Source organism: Monodelphis domestica, chromosome 2, assembly GCF_027887165.1.
Source record: "Monodelphis domestica isolate mMonDom1 chromosome 2, mMonDom1.pri, whole genome shotgun sequence".
Classification (NCBI taxonomy): Eukaryota; Metazoa; Chordata; class Mammalia; order Didelphimorphia; family Didelphidae; genus Monodelphis; species Monodelphis domestica.
Genome location: NC_077228.1, coordinates 251,472,175 through 251,494,141, shown reverse-complemented (window position 1 = coordinate 251,494,141; position 21,967 = coordinate 251,472,175). Strand labels below are relative to the sequence as shown.

Genomic DNA, 21,967 nt, shown 5'->3' with positions numbered 1-21,967 from the left:
CTCCAAGATTGTTATAGATGCCTTAAGACAGATTGTCCACTAAGATAACTCAGAAATATTATACAAATCTCTTTCTTCAGAAAAAAGAGAAAAGATAGGAGTCAAGGAGAAAATGAAAGTCATTTTGTTTATATCTTATCTTTTCTTTCCCATCTGTTATATAAATTGACTTTTTATGTTTTAGCTATGTTTTATTTTAGCATGTCCCTAAGCTAAAGGGAATAAGTAAAATCTTTGAAACTGTTTTTAGAGCCTGAATTTGCTTTGTCCTTAACATATCAGTCTTTTTTTGATATTTTATTTTAGTAGGAATGTGCAATTGACTTCATACCTAGAATGAATGAAAAACCATTTATTAAATGCTTACTGTTTATATAGCATTGTACTAAGCATAATTCATTTTCACTAATAAAATAATATCCATTTTTGGTGGCAAACCATTTAACAATGCCAAGGACTTAGTGATAATTATTTTATTTTTTGAATCTTTGGTTACTATAACTGTAGTACCTGCAGAAGTAGTTGCCAGATAGTAGATCCTTTTGGGGTAGGGGAATTTGCTTCCCAGCTTGATGCCTACAAGGATTGAACTGTAAGCAAGACATCTGATAGTTTAGCTCTTAGCTTCAGAATCCTGGGTTATCTCCATAGAGAAGTAGTGGTTAAGACTCAGAAAGTAATGATTTTACTTTCTTGGGATTTGCTGTCTCCCATATTTCTCTTAGATTTCCTTGTTACTTTGCCTTTCCTCTCTGTATATTGCAGAAACCTGTATGTATGTAGGAAGTCTATCCTAGTTTAATTACCTTGCTTAAGTTATAACTCCACTCTTTCCATTGCACATTGTGGCCTCTAGTCTTTATATCTACTTCTGATATACTTGGTCATTCCATATGCTAATGAAGTCACAAGTATTTTAAAGAAAGGCCCTTCTATTCCTATGCTTTCTAGTGTTTTCAATAAGAATGGGTGTTGTATTTTGTCAAGGGTTTTTTCTGCATCTGTTGAGAAAAATCATATTATTTCAGTTAGTTTGGTTATTGATATGGTCAATTATGCTGATAGTTTTCTGAAGCGGTCCAGTCATTGCATGATCTTGCTTGTGTCTAAGCACCTAGAAGGGAAGTCAGGAGCTGGGAGAAAATGGGTGGAAGGATTATGGATTAAGGGAGAAAGGACATAGGTATAATAAACACATAAAGAGGCACAGAGAACATCCACATCAGGTCAGCCTGTCAGCTCCTCAGATGGTCAGAGAGAGAGAGAGTGAGTGAGCTGAACTGATTTTATTGAGGATTATAGGAATGGGGGTTGTGGGATGTCGATCAAACAGGCAAACATCAGAAGTTATAACATAGTATTGACAACCAAAAAGCCAGATGGCAACACAATAGTACCGCCAGTTGCCCAGGAAAGAGGCCTATGTGAAACCTTCTCCTTTCCAGCACACTGGCACCAGCTTATACAAATGCAAGGGTCAATCTTTGACATTACAAAGGACCTTTAGAACTTGCCTGCTAGCTTTCAGACTGAAGATAGTAGTAATGGTTTGATTTTTCAATTCCACAAAATTTAAGCCCCATTCATCTTAAGGATTCAGAAATCAGACATGTGAAATATTAGAAATATATCCATAAGTCTGGTCCATAAACACTTTGCTCATTAGTCGGTTTTTGAATACATCTTCAATATATTCATGTTTTGTTATAACTGAAATCCTTCATTTTACTAATATAAAACCAGGCTATCATTCCTGGTATAAATTCCACCAGATCATAGTGAAAATGATCCTTATGATATTCCTGTAGTTTCTTTGCTAGAATTTTATTTAAGATTTTGCATCAATATTCATTAAGGAAGTTAGTCTTTAATTTTCTTCCTGTTTTTGGTCTTCCTGACTTAAGTTTCAGTTCCATATTTGTGTCATAAAAAAAATTTGGTAGGACTCTTTTGCTTATTTTGCCAGATAGCTTAAATAGTATTAGGATTATTTGTTTTTTAAATGTTTGAAGGAATTCACTTATGAATCTATCTGGCCCTGAGAATTTTTTCTTAGGGAGTTCATTAGTGGCTTGTTCAATTTCTTTTTTTTTTTTAAACCCTTACCTTACATCTTAGAAACAATATTGTGTATTAGTTCTAAGGCAGAATAACGGTAAGGGTTAGGCAATGGGGGATCAAGTGACTTGCCCAGGGTCACACAGCTAGGAAGTGTGTGAGGCTAGATTTGAACCTAGTACCTCCCATCTTTTGGCCTGGCTCTCAATTCACTGAGCCACCCAGCTGTCCCCTCAATTTCTTTTTTTTTTTAATGGGATTATTTAGGTATACTGTTCCTTTTTTGATAATCTGAACAATTGATATTTTTGTAAATATTCATCCATTTCACCTAGATTGTCAGATGTATTGTCATGTAATTGAGCAAAATAGCTCCTAATGTTTGCTTTCATTTTCTCTTCAATTGAGATGAATTCACAATTTATTTTGATACTGGTACTTTGATCCTCTTTTTTTGTTTTTGTTTTTAATCAAATTAACCAATGCTCTATTTTTTAAAATAAATCCAACTCCTAGTCTTATTTATTAATTCAACAGTTCTCTTCCTTTCAATTTTATTAATCTCTCCTTTAATTTTTAGAATTTCCAATTTAGTCTTTAATTGGGGGTCTTTAGTTTGTTCTTTTTCTAGTTTTTTTAATTCCATACCCAACCCAGATAAGTATTTGCTCTTTCTCTATTTTATTGATGAAGTCATTCAGGGATATAAATTTTTCCTGTAAGTACTGCGTTACCTCCCTTGTTGTCATTCTCTTTAATGAAATATTTGATTGTTTCTATAATTTATTCTTTGGTCCACCCCTTTTGAAGGATTAAATTATTTAGTTTCCAAATAATTTTTACTTTGTCTTTCCATGAACCCTTATTGATTATAATTTTTATTGCATTATAATTTGAAAAGTTTGCATTTATTATTTCTGCTTTTCTGCATTTGGTTGAGAAGCTTCTAGTACATGGTCAATTGCCATGTGCTGCTGAAAAGAAGGTATATTCTTTTTTATCCCCATTAAATTTTCTCCATATATATACATATATATATATATGTATATATATATATATATAATCTAACTTTTCTAAAATTCCATTCACTTCCTTTATTTCTTTCTTGTTAAATTTTTGTTAGATTTATCTAGTTATGATAGGGAAAGGTTGATGTCCCCCACTAATATAGTTTTACTATCTATTTTCCTCCTTAAGCTCCTTTAGTTTCTCCTTTAAAAATTTAGAGTATATACCATTTAGTGCATATATGTTAAATACTGATATTACTTCATTGTCTATACTATTTTTAACAAGATGTAATTACCTTTCTTAGCTCTTTTAATTATATCTTTTTTTTGCTCTAGCTTTGTGTGTGATCATGATTGCTATTCTTGCTTTTTTTTAAATTTCATTTGAAGCCCAATAGATTCTGCTCCATTCTCTTACCTTTACTGTATGTGTGTCTACCTGACTTAAATATGTTTCTTGTAAACAATATATTGTAACCTTCTGGCTTTTAATTCACTCAGCTATCCACTTCCATTTTATGGGTATGTTTATCCCATTTATATTCACAGTTATGATTACCATGTGTATATTCTCCTTCATCTTATTTTCCCCTTTTAATTGTGCACTTTCTCCTTTCACTCTCCACAAAAGTAGTAGTAGTCTCTCAGTAACCGAGGATGACGTTTGTCTTTGTGCGCTTTCATCTGTGAGGTAGATGAGTGTGCACAAAAAACACTTGTGTGTGAAGGAGATTTAAGTGGAAAAGTCAATGCACAGAGACAGTCCCACTCTCTCGGCGTTGGAAGCCTGGGTCCATTGGCACGAAAAATCATTACACCTGGAGACTTCCTCAGCTGCATTGGATGGCCTTGTTGTCTTTTGTGCTCCAACACACCCTAAGCACTCCACAGTGCTTTGCTGTGTTGCCCTCTCAGTCGTTGAACCTTCTTATTGGTTTCTTCCGTCTGTTCAGCTGAAGCAGTCTTCACATGCTGGGTGAGCAAAGCCTTAGTTCACCAGGGGTCAATGACCTGATGGCTACCCTCACAAGGTTTAGCCAGCCTGTTGAAGCCGTTTCCCGGGGTGTGGCCTCTGCGGAATGCTAGCAGCTACTAGGAGCCACAAGTGAGAGCTGAGTATCAGGTGAGGGTCAGAGGTTGGAGAGCTGCCCTAGGAGGGCATGACAAGCCCTCCATACCAGAGATACTACTCCTCCCTGAGCACCCCATACACCCCCCACAAAAGTATTTGGTTTTTAAATCACTCTCCCCATTTCCCTTCCTTTATATTGCTCATCTTTCTACCATCACCCTTCTTATTTTTCCTCCTACTTCTTTAAAGGATAATATAGGATTCTATAACATGAGTCAATTCCAATGAGAGTAAGATTTAAATATAGCCTGTTACCACTTCATTCTCCCTCCACCGTAATCCCCCCAGCCTCTTTATGTGATAGATTTTACCCCATTTTACCTCTCTCTTCCCAATTCTGTCAGTGAAATTAACTTTTCACCCATTAATTTTTTTGCATGTCTTCTTAAACATCTTACTACCACACTCTGTCTATGTATACTTCTTTAATGATAAATATTTTAAGAGTCTCAAATATCATCTTTCCTTGTAAAAATATAAACAAATTGACCTTTTTGAGTCATTGTTTACCTTTTTATACTTCTATTGAATTTTGTATTCAGGCATCATGTTTTCTGGTTAAGTCTTCCCTTTTCATCAGGAATGCATTGAAATCTTCTGTTTTATTAATTTACCATTTTCCCCTGAAAAACTATTGTCAGTTTTGATGGGGAGGTAATTCTTGGTTTTAAAGTCCTCTTGACTTTCAGAATGTCATATTTCAAGTTTTCTGATACTTCAGTGTAAAAGCTACCAGATCTTGTGTAATCCTGACTAGGACTCCATGATATTTAAATTGTTTATTTCTGGTTGCTTGCAATATTTTTCTCCTTTGACTGGGAGCTCTTAAATTCTGCTATAATATTCCTGGGAGTTGTCATTTGGAGATCTGTTGCATGAGGTGATCAATGGATTCTTTCAATTTCTATTTTACCCTCTTATTCAAGAATATCAGAGAAGTTTCCTTTGATAATTTATTATGATATGATGTTGCTTTTTAAAAATCATGACTTTAAAGTAGTTCAATAATTCTTAGATTGTCTGTTCTAAATCTATTTTCCAGATCAGTTGTTTTTTCAATGAGATATTTCATATTTTCTTCTATTTTTTTCATTCTTCTGCTTTTGTTTTGTTTTTTATGTCTCATGAAGTCATTAGCTTTATTTGCCTAATTCTAATTTTTAAAGAATGATTTTCTTCCATGACTTTCTGAACCTCCTTTTCCATTTTGTCAATTATATTTTTCATGAAACTCTTTTCTTCATAGGAATCCCACCCACCTCAACCCCTTTATACAACTGGTCAGTTCTACTTTCAGGAAACTCTTTTCTTCATTGGATTTTTTCATTTCTTTTTCTAGTAGGTCGATTCTGGTTTTTTCTTTTTCTTTCTTTTTTTTTAGAAAACTCTTTTTTTATTGGATTTTTATACCTCTTTTTCCATTTGACCAATTTTGCTTTTTAAGTTGTTATTTTTTTTGCATTATTTTAAATTTTTTTCATTTTTCTCCCACTTCTCTTACTTGATTTTGAATTCCTTTTAGAGCTCTTCAAGTATCTGAGCCCAGTTCCCATTTTTCTTTCAAGTTTTCCATGTGGCTGCTTTGATTTCACTGTCCCTTTGTCTCCATTGAAAGTTTCTATGATTAGTTGTTTATTTAGCTGTTTGCTCATTTTCTCAGCTTTTTTCTTTTTTGGCTTTTACTTATATCTTAAAGATGGTCTCTATTTTCAGGTTAGAGGTACTCTCTTAAACTTCAGTTTTTCCTTGTTGTTACCCTCAGCTCTAGTCCTGATTTTATGCAAGTTTCATTTCTTCTACGGTAGTATTCTTTGTGAGCTCTGAAAGCCACTGATTCAGTCACTTCTAGGAACCACTGATGTCTTGCAGGACTCAGAGTACTGTGAGTTACTTTGCCCTGGAGCTAGGGGTTTTACCTCAGACTTGAACTGGCCAAGCACTAGGGATTTTAGGGTTCACTACAGGCTTATGTTGGGGCATCAAGGGGTGAGTGTGGGGTGCTCTGCTATTGGTGTAGGTAGGGTCCAAATATCTTGAAGTTGGCTTGTGCCCAAGTTTGGAACCTGACACAGTAGGGGTGGGGGGATGGGGTGAGTGGCCTGCATCCCTATATGAGAAGTTTGCTTCTAATTCTCCCTTATTCCATGAAAATAGAATCTCACTGCCTACCTTTCAAGTTGTTTTCCTTTAGGAGATTTACTTAATCCATCTCCTTTATGGTTCTTTGACTCTAATCATTTTGAGGCACTATTATAAAGTTGGTTTGAGAGGATTCTCAAAGCAGTTCCAGCTTTTGCTGCTGCTAAGCTACCATCTTGGATCTGTTCCCCATGAGATTTGACATTGAAATGGAGTAGAAGCTAAAGGAAAGCACCATGGTAGAGAAAGGATTTCCTCAAATACACAATTCATATATAAGGTAATATACCCATCTATAGGTTCTAAGAATACAATTGCTACTTTGTTGGTATTTTTTCTGTATTTGTATTTTGGGATACTTTAGATATTATAAAATCTTTCATTGTCTTTGCTTCTGATAATGAGATTTTGTTTTTTTTGTTTTTGTTTTTGCCAAAGAGCTGATTTTGCCCAGGATTTATTCAGACATAGATTGATTATTATTGAGTTTGAAGCTAGAAGGTACATTAAGAAGTTCTTAACCTGGACATTCATGGATAGATTTCAGGGGGATCATGAACTTTGAAATAACCACACTGAATTAATATAATAATTACCAAAGAAGGAATAAAGGTAATAATTGCCTAAATACTTGTTGTCAGGGAGCTCAAGCACCTGATTTGAACACAATGAGAGAGTGTCATCTGCCATCACATCAAGGCCTAAATGTAATTCAGCAGCTTCTATAAGTCTGTCAAGAAAATTAATTGGTGTTTCATCTGGGTTTTGCTTTACTTTTTCAAATTTAGATCATGCATTGAGATGCCTTCATTACCTCAATAATGTCTTTTCTGGCCTGCTTCATCATTCTACAGTTATGCACAGATTTCACATCTAATTCTTCAAAATTTTCTGGCCATGGGGTCAAAGGAGGACTATTCCTGGTGTCCTTGATAAACTAGTTTCTCTCTTGCTTTGTGAGAAATTCCTCCATCAATAGGGAAAAAATCAACATAGTCTAGGTCAAAGATTTTAATGACCTTTTGGAATTCTTTGATTACTTTATTAGACTCATCAAAAAACTGAGGAGTTCTACGTTTAATTGTTTCTAGGTCTTTGGAGGTGAATTTTTTATGGGATTTTACATTAAAGACTTCATCATGATTAATAATTGGAATATCCCTAAGAGGGAATAAATTTACTTGGGTCTTATTTCAGTTATCAGCCTCTCTTTCTAATCTAGTTTGTTCTTTACTGTTTACTTCATTTACATCCTCAACCATAACATCTTCCTTTAAACTATATTCAGCAACATTATTCTGTGCCATGCCATCTTTAATACATTGTTCTATAGCATCAATCTTTGCCTGCATTGCTAATAGCATTTGTTTTAGTTCCAAATCTCTGGTCAGCCATTGAAAAGTACTCTCATTTTACCAACAATTACAAAAAACAGTTTTCTACATTTATACAGAACCAACAAACATAAACTCACAAGAGGTACATAGGGATAAATAGTTTGGATAGTTATACACATTATTGCTTTCATCCAATCATTGCCTAACAGCATGTAACAAAATTCTAGAAACAATATAAAAATTCCATAGGGTATGTAAAGGAAACAATCATACAGAAACAGTAAAATCACATTAATCATGTCTCCCATCATGATGCTGTATCTATGTAATATCATGTAATACAAAATAGGATAGGTGGTATTAGTATCCACTGTGAGTACCAAAATGAATCACCAACAAAAAAGAAAAAGAAAAGAGGGAAAAATTTTTTTTCACTTAGTACATGTGCTATTTTGTCCCTTTAAATTGGCTCTCTAAATTGTCCCTTTAACTTTTAAATCCCCCTAGTGTCAATCAGCTGAAAATTCTATTTTGCAGTACCTCAGAAAGCAACCCAGTTACTCCCAAGGAAAAATGGAATGTTGCAAGGTGCCCCAACTATCAGTCCTATAAACTCTTATTAACTTCTCTGGCCTAGCACAATTTCTCTAGATTAGACTACTTAACTAGCCAACTGTAATAACTACACTGAATTAATATATATATATATATATATATATATATATATATATATATAGAGAGAGAGAGAGAGAGAGAGAGAGAGATAACTAAAATAATAGTTTATTTTAAGGTAAGGGAAGGAGGGGAAGGGAATTGGGATGATCTATCTTAAGCCCAAAACCAAATTGCTAACCCCACTATCTAATAATTTCACTACCTACAAATCTATCTAACTACAACTATTTAAGTTTAGCCCTTCCCCCCCCCCCCAGTTAGTATATAAATTTGGGAAAGACTTGAAGGTTACAGGAACAAGGGCCAAAGGAAATCTCACTGACAGTTGTCCTCTTGTAGTCTTAAGTAGATCTGTTGGTAAACCTCTCAGCATTAGCAGGATTCCCAGGGATAGACTGGATCACAAGGAAAATCCAGAAGATAGAGAATTGGCTAGCCACCCTAGGACCACCCTAGAAAGACTAGACTTTTTCTCAGCTCCCTGAGAGAAAACTGTCTGTGTGTGTTCTTCAAAGTTCCAGAATCTTCCTCCTGCCTGCAAGATTTCTGTTCCTGCTTTTTTGCATTACTCTTGCTAAATTCCTATAATAACTTGAATGAGAAAGATACATCTTTATTTCAATATAATTTATTTTCTTTATAATCTTACATTTTAAAATCTTCTGCATTTAAAGATGTGACTTTAAGAAGGCTTTACCTAGCTGCCAAAGGGTTAAGAAACTGAGGACTAGTTTCTGTGGCAGAATTTTAACCCAAATCTTTCTAACTCATAGTCCAGCATTCCACTAACTTTCACTTTCTCCAAGATGTGATACAATGACATCCACCTTGTAAGGATTCTATATCCTGTTGTAACTTTTCTTCCTTTAAGGATAGCAACCAAACTGGCCTTCTGTAATTAGTCCTAACGTAGACTCCGAAGTTTCTTCTCCCTGGTCTTCCTTGTCATTGTCATCAATTATCACTACCAGTACACATTTATTGATTGGTTAGAACTATATATAAAAAAGGAACTGTATGTCCTTGCCCTAAAGATATTTATGTCCCCTTTGGGGAAAAACAAACATTTGAATAACAATGCTAAGAAGCTCAGGCTAAATGTAAACTGGTATTTGGTACTAAAAGTAATTGGTGCCAAGGAGCTCTGAGGATGTGAGATGTCCTACAGAAGTGATCTAGCAGGGTCTTATAGGATTCCAAATGTCAGAGGTGTGGAAGAGACCTTCATAGAAAAAGAAGACAATATCAATGCTCCAAGAAATTGTTCCATTCACCAGCAAGATTCCCTGGAGCTTTTAACAGATATTTGTGGTGCTTTGTCTTGTTGACCTTGTTTATTTCACTCTTGCCAAGATAAGGACATGAATGCAGAGCAAAATATACAGTCCAGTTTTGAATATAACTGAGGTTGAAGGTTGAGTAATAATGGGAGATCAAACTCCTTTCTTTCAGTAGTTCAGGAATCCCATGGTTTAACTATGTATTTCTTTCAGTGAAAATTGAAGCAGTGATAAAAGGTATTTATTTTAATGGAAATAAAGTTCCTTGTCCTTAGTATCAAACCTTTAATGATGGGGATTCCATGTGCTATGAGAGAAATATCTCTTCTTTGAGTTTGTGTGGTATGTTATTGCTGCAGAATAAATCTACCACAATATAGAAATTATAAAGGTAGAAACCAGGCTTTTAGTATACTTAAAGACCAGTTCAGGATATAGAAAAATAATCTTGAATTAAAATTTGGGTTTCTGAGATAATTGCGTCAGAGAGACAGGGAAATAAAATTTGAATATGTATCAATCTTTATTTTATTTTTAATATTTTATTTTTAACAATCTTAAAGATAACACAGGTCTAGTCAAACAGGTTCAACATCATGCTTCCTTTAATTGAAGTTGAACAAACTGAGAACAAATTAGTAAAACCAAGTAACAGATTTAAATAGTGAATTTGTAAAATCCTACAAAACCTATAGAATTACAAGGTTATATTTTAAAGAAATCACAATGGGCCATTTGAGGCAGAAAGATTTACGTATCACAAAGATAACCAAAAACTCAGTGTCTGGGAAATTCTTTCCCAAGTAAAATCTACTTGGGAGGTTTTCGAGATATTTGTATTCCCTTTTCTCCTCCCCTTTGCTTTCTTATCTCAGGAATATCAGTCATTTTAGTGCTATGATGCCATTTTTTTTTGCCAGATGAGATTAATATTAACAGAAAACTGGCCAGTTAACCAAAAATTCCAGGAAAATGGCATAATAAAACTGAATAAAAGGGAAATGAAAGGTTCCCATTATACAAGTTATTTGTGAGCAATGAGAGAGAAGAGGGAGGTGACATAGTAGACCTGGGTGAGAGGAAATAGGAAATATTTTGGAGCAGATAGCCCTTTTTTCATTTTTCAATCTCCTTTGTGTATATGTAGAGCCAATCTTGCCCATATAACATGCTTTCTTCTGCCTTCAGTGAGACCTACAGTATGAGTCTCAGGAAACTGTAGTTTTCTCCTGGTCAGTCATTGAGAATGTTGGTCTCCTAAAGCTTCAGTGCCTTTGGGAATCATAAGGCATTCCATTCTAAGACTTTCCTGCTTGACTTACTAGACTTTATACTCTGCTAACATATAGAATCTTTGGCAATATTTTCATGATATAATGACAGAAAAAGAAGTTACTTATTTTTAATTTCATTAGCATATAATGATTTGTAGCTCTTGATTTGAGTTTTTAAGAGCACTTTTTGCATGTCTACAATTTGAAAGGAACAGTGGTAGGCACAGTTCATAAGAAGAAATGGTCATTGAAAATTAATTTTTAAAACATTTATTTATTTACTATTTATCCATCAGGCCTAGCATTAGAGAAGGCTATAATATTTTCCTAGCAATGTAATCTCTGACTCTTCCTCAGTACTTTTGTGACCCTTAGGTTGAATGATTATCACATTTTTTTGCTTTGGACTGATTTTCCTTTAGAAAAAAAACCCCAGCATTATGAAATGAAAGCCACAGGTGTAATGATGTTGGGATAAAAAAAAAAGTATTTACCCCCTTTCAAATAGTTCAGCCCTCTCAATAAATGATTAATTAACTCTAAGTGTGAGATAAGATTAATCAAATGTTCTTTTCAGAAATGCCAGAATAATGAAGCTTGAAATTCCTTTGTGAGTCATTAGCCCCAGATGGGAAACGAAAAGAGGAAAGCTCCACTCTCTTGTCACACTTATCTCTGAACCCTTCTGAAAATTTTTAATGTTTCCTGGTTGTTGGATCTCAAAAAATATTTTCCACATTTAACTTAAAAGGGAAACATACGCAGTTGTGTGACCTACACAATTTCCTAGAAAGCAGGTTGAGGTTGGACAGTAAATTCCCCTTTCCATGGGAAAACAGCAAAGTCCTTTGGAGGAGGAATTACTTTTGGCTTTAGTGTATTTAGATGTTTACCTTTCTCTTCAACAGTCTTTTTATCTTCTCACAGACTGAACTTCAGCAGGCCCAGTTGGACTTTGAGAAGAAAATCAAGGCATCTGAAAATGACATTGTTAGACTACAAGCTGACAGCAAATCAATTTTGGTAAGAATGACTCAGGTGAACTCAGGTGATGCCTTTATATGGCCAAACTCCTTAAAATAAGTCTCAGTCAACAACAGATCACCTTCTTGGGAATGTTGGGAAAGTCCCTAAGGGGAAGTTACCACATCCAAGAAAGATTCTCTCATTATTCTTAGTATTTCAGGATAATCAACATTAGCACCAAATATTGTTGCTAATTTGTTGTCCAGAGCAGTGGTTTCCAAAGTGAAAGCCAGGGTTCCCTAAAGGGCTGTGGAATGACTCCCAAGGGTCCTCCAGCCAGATTGTATGAATTGATCAGTCAATCAAAAAATGTTGTGATGTTATCATATGCCAGATACCCTAGAATTTAAAATTATCTTAGTTTTCAGGACTTGGAACTATAATAATGGAAATAACAAGTATATATAAAATGTATCTTTTGAATAAATATTAAAATAGATAGGTATTAGATCTGCAATTTTATTAGTATGAGGAAATTCAAAGTGAGGAAACTATCTACCAATGCAAACCAGAACTTTCATTTCATTTTATACTTGGTGAAGCTCTTGGAGCACTAAGAGTTTGATTTTTTGAGGGTTAAATGGCCAGTATGGATCAGGGAAGATTAAACCCAAATCTTCTTGGTTTCAAACCTGATTCTCTATTATTCCATACAAAGTAGGTTAGAAGGAAGAGCTTCAGCAACAAGTAGTGTCAGGAAAGGCTTCATGTAGAAAGTAGCTCTTTAAAACTTCTCAAAGGAAGACATGAATTCTGATGGGTAGAAGTGATGAGGAAGTGCATTCCAGATATGGAGGACAGTACCTAAAGGCAGATAGACAGGAGATGTAGTGTTATATATGAGGAATAGAGAGAGGATTAGTTTGGTTGAATTATACAGTTTGAGAAAGGGAGTTTTGTGATGAGAATGCAAATATGAGTTGGGATAAGGTTGTAAAGGTCTATAAAAAGTCACATATGAGATTTTATGTTTTATCCTAGAGGCAATAAAGAACTAATGGACTTTATTAAGTAGGGGAGTAGTATGATCAGATCAAAATTTAAGGAAAATCACTTTGGTAGTTTAGTAGTATGGTAGTACTTTTAGTAGTATGGATTGGAGGAGAGAAAGATTTGAGACAGGAAGATCATTTGGGAGGCTATTGCAATAATTTAGACAAGAGGTTATAAGAACTTGAAATAAGATGGTAGCTCCATAAATAGAGAGAAGAGATTTTAGTTAAGAGATGTTATAAAGGTATAAATGGTAAGATATTTGACAATGGGATATGTGGAGTAATGGAGAATGGGGAAACAAGGATAATGCTAAGATGATGCCCCTGTTGGGGAAACAAGATTATAAACTTGGAAACTGGTGTTAGAATGGTGTCTTCAGTAGACATAGGGAAGTTTAGAAGAGGGAGAATTTAGGGGCAAAGATATGGACATGTTGCATTTTAGATGTTAGTTCACATATGTGACTGAAACTTTATGGCAAAAAAGCTATGAATCCTCTCAGAGGGTTATTGTGAGGACAAAATAAAATAACATATGTAAAGCGCTTTGCAAATCTATTATAAGAGATGACAGTTAATCCCAAGTAAGAATATAGAGAAAGAAAAGAAAGCCTAGTCTAGAACCTTGGGGAACATCCAGGGCTGGTTTCATAATGTAGATAATGAGGTAGCAAAAAGAGAAAATATATATATATATATATATATATATATATATATATATATATAATAAAAAAGAAGAAAATAAATAACCAGGAGGAGAAGATTCTTAATAGTGTAAAATGTAGCAGATTGGCTTAGAAGGGTAAAGACTAAGAAAAGACTATCTGATTTGGCTGTTAGAATATCATTAGTAATTGTCTTGAAAGTAGTTTCAGTTGAATGAAGAGGTCAGACTCCAGACTTTGCTGAGGTTGCAAAAGGCTGAGGAGTGAATGAGAAGAGAGGGGAATGGAGGCAATGAGTAAAGATAAGTTAAAGATTTTTTTCATTCATTCATTTATCCATTTATTTATTTACTCATTCATTCGTTTCCTGGAAAGAGGATAGTTAAGGGAATTAGATGGGAAGATAGGCCATGTTCCCACTACTGTTGTCCCTAATGGCTTCTCTGGCAGAGATCATTTAACCAGTTCAAACTAGGAACTTCTAAGCAACTATACAAAGTCCCCCTTGTCTTCTATCCCATTTGCTCCATGTTCCTAACCTCTGTCCCTTGGGTCATTTCTCACTTAAGTATCATTCAGAGAGTAAGTTTTGCACTCTGAGGTAGTAGCTGATATAAGTTTCCACTCTTTTCCCTACTTGTCACTGCTCTATAATTACTTTTCATTAGTCAGTCAGAAAGGTTAAGCAACACAAGAGGTGTCTACATCTATGGGTTGTGACTGCATTATCTTTCCTACCCAAATCTATCCCTATCTTCCATGAGGGTACCAGTATCATTTCAACCTCCTAGCTAATCTACCTCATCATTATCCTTCACACTCCGTTAAAACTCTAAAACATTAGAGGTGTCAATGGTGGAATAATTGTTATATAATTAGGTCTTTTCTCAGTCCTTATCCTGTTTGATGAGGATTTGACAAACTGAACACCCTCTTCTAGAAATTTTCTGCATCCTTTTCCTACATGTTAAGCCTTTCCCTTTCATTCTCCACAATTTACCCCCTAATTGTAGATATTTCTGAAGGTCCTGTCCTGAACCCTTCTCTCAGTATTTTCTCTCTCTAGGCAACTTTGATATGGGCTGAAATATCCCACTAAACCCTAAGTATCTGTAAACAACCAAAAGAACACAAATGGGGGCAACCTCTCAGATAAGATATATGGGCTGCTTAGATTTATAATTTTGAGAAAACTCCTTATGTAATATAATCTAAATCTTTGGTTAAGGGAGTTCAGATTCCCAGTCATATAGAGTAGGTTTAAACAATACCCAATTTCCTTAATCACTGTCTTCCTTAAAGGTTGCATAAAAAGAGCAAAATTTGACTGACAGTTGTCCTGGGATATTTAACATATCATTAATATTCCATTTATATTATGATTTTCTTTCCTTCCTCAAGGAGGCAAAAAGAGTGACTCAGTAAAGCTACTCAGACTAAAGTGAACCAAGTGACACCAGTTCCTTGGGAATGGTAGGGTAATAAAGCCCAAATGAATGGCCTCTTCTTTAATAATTAAGATAAAAAACATTCCTGAAAACGGTTAACCCACTTTACCTCCTACTTTCCTTCCTTCCTGACACTCCCACTAGCTAACTCTCTGGCTCTACATTATTGCTGTATTCTCTTAAAATAAAGCTTATTCCCCCACCATGGAGTCAGTCTAAGCTGTCCAATTCTTTGGATGGGACCCTAATTTTGTCACACTGACATCAACTTTAGCAGTTCCCATCATCTTGATATAAATAACTCACATATATATGTATACATATTTATGTATGTATGTATGTATCTAACTATCTCTCTCTCTCTATCTATCTATCTATCAATCTATAATTCACTCTTTATCTCTTTTCTGAATTTTAGTCCTGCATCATCAATTGGCTATTGAATATTACAAACTTAATGGCATATAGGCATTTCAAATTCAACATTTCAAAATTAGAAGTTTATCTTCCTAAATTCAGATCTTTTTCTGAAGTTCTCTAATTCTCTTGATAGCATCATCATCCTTCTAGTCACCCAGATTTGCAATGTTAGCATTATCTTTGATTCTTCACCTTCTCTCACCTCATATTTGTCAGTTGACAAACTTTGCACTTTTTTCTTACACATCTCTCACACTTCTGCCCCTTTCTATTGACTCACTTATTTAATGAACCACAAAAAGTTAGACCAAGAAGGGAGCTTAGAGATTACATTACCTAAATTCCATAATTCTGCTTCCTTCTTTTAAAAGAAGCATGATATCTTTTGTTTTTATTACCACAGTAGTTTTCCAATATATAACCCTACTCACTGAGCCCTCTCTTTTAATTAAGAAAAATAATTAAATACCAAATCACAAATAAATAGAAAAATGCAACTTGAAACAACTCTGAACTCTTACTTCATACCCCTCAGATTGGCAAAGTTGATAAAAAGGAAATGACAAATGCTGAAAGGTCTGTGAGAAAAAAGGTACTATGAATTGGTCCAATCATTTTGGAATGCAATTTGGAACTATGCTTTAAAAGTTATTAAATTATGCATACTTTTTAACTTAGCAATACTAAATAATCTATGCTCCATATAGATGAAAGGAGAAAAGCACTCATATGCATAAAATATTTATAGCAGATCTTTTTGTGGTTGCAAAGAATTGGAAACTCAGGAGGGTGCTCATCAACTAGGGAATGATTGGTCTACTATGACTAGACAACATGTATAATGTCCAGTCTTTGGCATTGTTATGAAATCAATTTGCAGGTATTCAAAAGGTATGTAAGCCAGAGAATGCCCAACAAAAGCTTTGCCATGAAAGGTGTGTTGGTTATTTGGCAGATAGAGCAGGCTATTGTAGTTATACCAGAGGCTATCCATACTCTTTTAACAGAGTCCACAATACCCTGGGTGTCAAAGTGACCATTTTTATGCACAGATTGGCAAATTTATTGATAAAAACTTCTAGGGAGTAGGAGTTTTCCTTCAGATGACACCCATACTCCATTAATTTGTTTTGCTTTAAATTTTTGCTTTCATTTCTCCACTTTCTTTTCATTATAGGAAAGTGATAAATTTAAGCAATCAGTGGTTGTTAATGTTAAAATTAATTCAGGCAGTCATAATATGAATGTCCCACTTTTAGGGTTACATGAGGTTCATTACTATGTGTGTGTGGGAATGTATAGGGATAATTGGCATTAAAATTTCAGGATCTGAAAAATCAGAGGTTTCACTTTTTTGATTCAAGGCCCCCCCCCCCACATTGCACCTTCATAAAGATGCTTGGGCGTTTTTACTGGGATCCCCCACTCTGAGGGGAATTTTCACCCTGGGTATAACATGAACAATCTCCATTTTTTATATATTGTTGTTAGGCATTTTGTTGTATATTATCATTTGTTTCATTTGGAGTATTATTTCTATTATTGTTTTTATTATAATTTTGATTATTGTTATATCTATCATTTCTCCCCAAATTCATGTTATTGAATACCTGATTCCAGTTTCTGCAATTTAACATTAAGTGGCCATGCTTTCCGTATGAATAACTTTTTGGTGGTTTATTTGTGAATTCCTACAAAGGGGCTATGGCTTCTCCCTGATTTTCCAGTTTTTCTTTTAACATTTTAATTTCTTTCTTTAAGACCGTCATTGATTCACTATTTTCCTCATGTTTTTGTGTATGGTCCTTAAAAATGTAGACTGCTTGGGAGCAGCTGGGTGGCTCAGTGGATTGAAAGCCAGGCCTAGAGATGGGAGGTCCTAGGTTCAAATCTGGCCTCAGCCACTTCCCAGCTGTGTGACCCTGGGCAAGTCACTTGACCCTCATTGCCTAGCCCTTACCACTCTTCTGCCTTGGAGCCAATACACAATATTGACTCCAAGACAGAAGGTAAGGGTTTAAAAAAAAAAGGAAAAAAATGTAGACTGCTATCCTCCTCAATTCCTCAAGATCCATAGAGTCCCAATTTGGGCAGTTAGTTTTAAAGTAGTCTTTGACTGTGCAATTCTTAATGAATTGTTTACACATTTGTATAATAATCCATTCTCTCAACAAATCAAGGTCCACATATGTGTTTCCCACATCAATAAGTCTGCCCATAAACTGGGAGGGAGTTTCATCAATTTCTTGTTTGGTACTTTCAAATTTTGACCATGAATCAAGCTTATCAGAACAAGCTCTCATGGCTGTCAATAATGCTTCTCTGGCCTGGCATAGTTTTGTGTAATCTGGCTCATCATTGGGGTTCCAAACTGGATTTTCAGTTGGCCAATGAATTACTCCCCTACCTTGCTTCTGATTAGCAAGCGGGATGATTTTATTTTTCTCTCTGTTTGTCAGAAACATTTCTAATAGATTTTCTATATCCATCCATTTGAGGTCAAAAGTTTTGAATATGTTCACCAATTTTTTATGATTGGTTCTTCTTTGAAAGAAGGGATATTTCTTTTATTCCCTGTAAGGGAAGTACCCACCATAAATAAAAAGGGATATTTGCTGTCTATAAGACACCATTCACCCTTCAACCCCCCCTAGATTTAAATAGATTCAAAGAAAAGAAAGTAGATTTCCAGGAGTTTAAAAAAAAGATTAAAATTTTGTTAATTTTAGTTTAATAATCACTCTCCCTAATTAAAAAAAAACCTACATTTTTTTTTCCTGGAGATTTTTGGCTGTGAGATGGAATTCTGGTGGGGCAGAGCAGAGCTGCTTTCCTCCTGAGAGGGAGTGTAAGCTTTTTTCCCAGGTGTGGTCCTTACTGCTAGAATTTTTTTTTTTAAGGAACAAAGCAGCTTGCTTGCTGCCAGTAAGGAAAAACAGCCAGCTTAATGCCAGCAAGGTAATTTTTAGCTGTTTTAAAATTTATTTTAAGTAGAAAGAAAAGAAAAAAAAATTAACTTACCTTGTCAGCAGCTGTGAATTGTAGACTCAAAACAAAAAAAGCTGACTTGGGGATAGAAACAAAAGTAAAGGAAAAGTCAAGACAATTTAGGAAGATTGAGGGTTCTCATCACAATCTATGTGGCCAGCCAAACTATAAAGGCCAGAATGTAAGGGGTAAAATTATGGTTGGAATGAATTTATCAGAATGTGGTCACCAGGGATTTAATTAATTCCAAATCATTTTTTTAGCAATTTATTTATAAAATTTAGAAAGAATGAAAGTAAGAAAATCAGAAAGAGAATAGGGTAAGATATCTAACCTAACACACTAAGTATTTTGCTCAGTACCTGAATCTACCCAGGCAGGGCTAATTAGTCCTTAGCCAGAAGGGTCTCAGCCTTGAGCAGAAGACCCAGGAATGAATAAAGCAAGGGCTTCAGTCACAAAGCCTCTCTCAAGCTGGGAGGCCTCTTCTGAGGCTAGTCCCTTCAGAAAATCCAGGAAAGGAGTCAGCCTTTTAAACTCAACCATGGAGTAGTTCTAAGGGGAAATTCCAAAAGCAATCTGAGGTCCCAAGCTGGAGTTCCTTCAAGATCAAGTTCAAGGTGAAAGACTACTTCACAGGAAGTTCTTGGCATTTTTAAAGACCATTCCTTTTCATCACTTGTTGTGATTTCCTTCCATTTTACATGTGCCAATTATAGCTAAAGCTTTGCTTAGGACTTCCCAGGGGGTAGTTAGTCTATTCTGATTCATCACCCACTATTGCACACATGGGTCACAGTCCTATATGCTTCTGGTGATTAAATCTAAAAATGGGCAGGGGAGAGTTAATCCCATCTTCACATATGGTATACAAATTTAATGATATTTCCTATTTTGCTGTAAGAAATGATGGAGAGTGGTTTCAGAAAAACCTAGGAAGACATATGAATTGATGCAGAGTGAAGCAGAACCAACTGAATAATTTATACAATAACATTATCTTTACGATAATGTTTATGTATATCTTTATATAATATATATATATATATAATATATAATAATCTTTACAACAAACGATTCTGAAAGACTTTAGAACTTTGAATAAAGCAATGACCAGTCATGATTCCAGAGGACTCTTAATGAAACATACTACACATCTTGAAAGAGAGGAGTGAACATTGAAACAATTTTTTGATATGTCCATTTATAGAATTTTTGTTTTGTTAGACTAAATGAGTTTGTAACAACAGTTTTTCTTTTTCTTTCACAAAAGGAGTGAGGGGAGATAAAGAAGGAAAATAGATTTCAATTAAATAAGCAAAATATAATTAAAGAAAAACAATGAAAAAGTTGACAAACATATGCAACATCTTGCTTCTATAGTTTCACTCTAGAAATATACACTACCAAGACACGGGACATGTGTTTTATTGTTTGTTCTCCTCTAATATGAATTTGTCTGCTTAGTTTTGTTTTCATTCAGAAATGTAATTTTTGTGCCTCTTTTTCCAAGTGGGAGATTCTGTCTTTTAAACTGTTATTTTCCTTTTGAATGTGCATTTCTTTCTCCCACTTTTCTTCCCATTGTTCCTCTATATTTTTTACTTAGATCTTGAACTCCAATTTTAGTTCTTCAAGAGTGTTAAAATTAATTGTGGTTGGACTCTGAATATTTATATAGGTGGTCGCCAGGCATTTAATTTCTAAAATCCCAAAATGAATTGCTAAAGTAAATGGAATTTATGGTAGTTTATTTACAATATTTACAACAGAAGAAAGATATTAAGGAATGAGAGAGAGAAAACTCTGGCTTCTTCTTATATCAGTTTGAATTTCTAAGCTCCAGTCAGAGAAAGAGAAAAACAGGGTCACTAAGTCAGCCTTTCACTCACCAATGATGACAATCACAGCAGACGCTTTTCTCCAGGACTGCCCATTCTTTAGTTCTCACCTTCTTTTGTTAGATTATCTTTTTTTGGGTTACTTAACACCTTTTTTGGTAGTTCACATTAGTTACTTAACACCTTTTTGTGGTTAAAATGGGTAGATCTACTTAAAATACTGAGTTATCACCTTTGTTCTGATCTCTCCAGGTCTCAGTTTCTGAGGTGAAAACTGTGGCAGAACAGCAATTTGGGAATCTCCATGAAGCAGTCAGGAAGGCCCAAGAATATGTACTTCTATTTCTGGAAAAGAAGGAACAAGTTGCCTTGAGTGAGGCCAGGAGCATCAAAAAATACCTGGAGAGCAAACATGCAGAATTAGAAAATAGCAAGCACGCACTGGAAAGGATGGTCAATATCACCAATAATGTCCTTTTCTTGGAGGTATGGCAGTGTGCAGTAAGCTGAATGATGGGCAAATTTTTAATATGGCTTCCTTTCTATGGGCATTATGAAAGACAACAATTGGAGCCCTCCTTTGTTTTTGAGAAAATGCTCTGTGCTTCTATGTAATGTGTATATATGTATGTATATTTTACATATATTAATTACTATTATTATTGCTTTTAAAAATACTATCCCATAGACTTTTCTACTAACAGCAATATAATGATCTAGGACAATTCTGAGGGACTTATGAAAAAAATGCTATCCATCAAGGAATGCAGATGAAAACATGATTTATCACGTGCTTATTTGGTTATATGTTTGTTTTATAAGATTATTCACTTATAAAAATGAAATACGGAAATATGTTTTGTGTGATAATACATGTATAACCCAGGGAAAAAAAAACAATAAAAAAGACTATAACAATAACACCACTTTTTAGGAAATCTCGAAGAAAACAAATTGAACACAGACTATGTATGAAAGCTTCTGTAGCATTCCATATCAGTAAACTGTGGTGAATGAAACTCTAGCTTCTTGTGTAACAGAGTAGAACTTTTACAAAGAGGTATATTTGCTTCAAAAGAAAATCATAAATACACAAACCAACTTCCCCTAACAAGTGAAAAGCATAATCCCCTGTTCCCTTATACCTCTTCAGTTTCCAGGGAATTAGGTTCATAGCTTAGCTTGATTCCCTTAGAGTACAGTCTCCAGTTCAAAATCCAAACTGCATGATTAAGTTTCTTTCTTTCTTTCTTTCTTTCTTTCTTTCTTTCTTTCTTTCTTTCTTTCTTTCTTTCTTTCTTTCTTTCTTTCTTTCTTTCTTTCTTTCTTTCTTTCTTTCTTTCTTTCTTTCTTTCTTTCTTTCTTTCTTTCTTTCTTTCTTTCTTTCTTTCTTTCTTTCTTTCTTTCTTTCTTTCTTTCTTTCTTTCTTCTTTCTCCTTCCTTTCTTTCTTCCTTCCTTCCTTTCTTCCTTCCTTTCTTTCTTTCTTCCTTCCTTCCTTTCTTCCTTCCTTCCTTTCTTCCTTCCTTCCTTTCTTTCTTTCTTTCTTTCTTTCTTTCTTTCTTTCTTCTTTCTTTCTTTCTTTCTTTTCTTTCTTTCTTTCTTTCTTCTTCTTTCTTTCTTTCTTTCTTCTTCTTTCTTTCTTTCTTTCTTCTTTCTTTCTTCTTTCTTTCTTTCTTTC

The 21,967-nt window shown here is 34.6% G+C and overlaps 1 protein-coding gene across 2 annotated transcripts in view; it reads left to right on the top strand.

The window, feature by feature from the left end:
* TRIM16 (tripartite motif containing 16) overlaps positions 1–21,967 on the top strand; it is a 50,846-nt gene that overhangs the window by 1,711 nt on the left and 27,168 nt on the right. The window contains exons 2-3 of one of the 2 annotated variants that reach the window (XM_001374051.4): positions 11,833–11,928; positions 20,541–20,774. In XM_001374051.4, coding sequence (XP_001374088.2) covers positions 11,833–11,928; positions 20,541–20,774 — 330 coding nt within the window. The remainder of the gene's footprint in view (positions 1–11,832; positions 11,929–20,540; positions 20,775–21,967) is intronic. The other variant, XM_056817480.1, reaches the window with a different exon arrangement.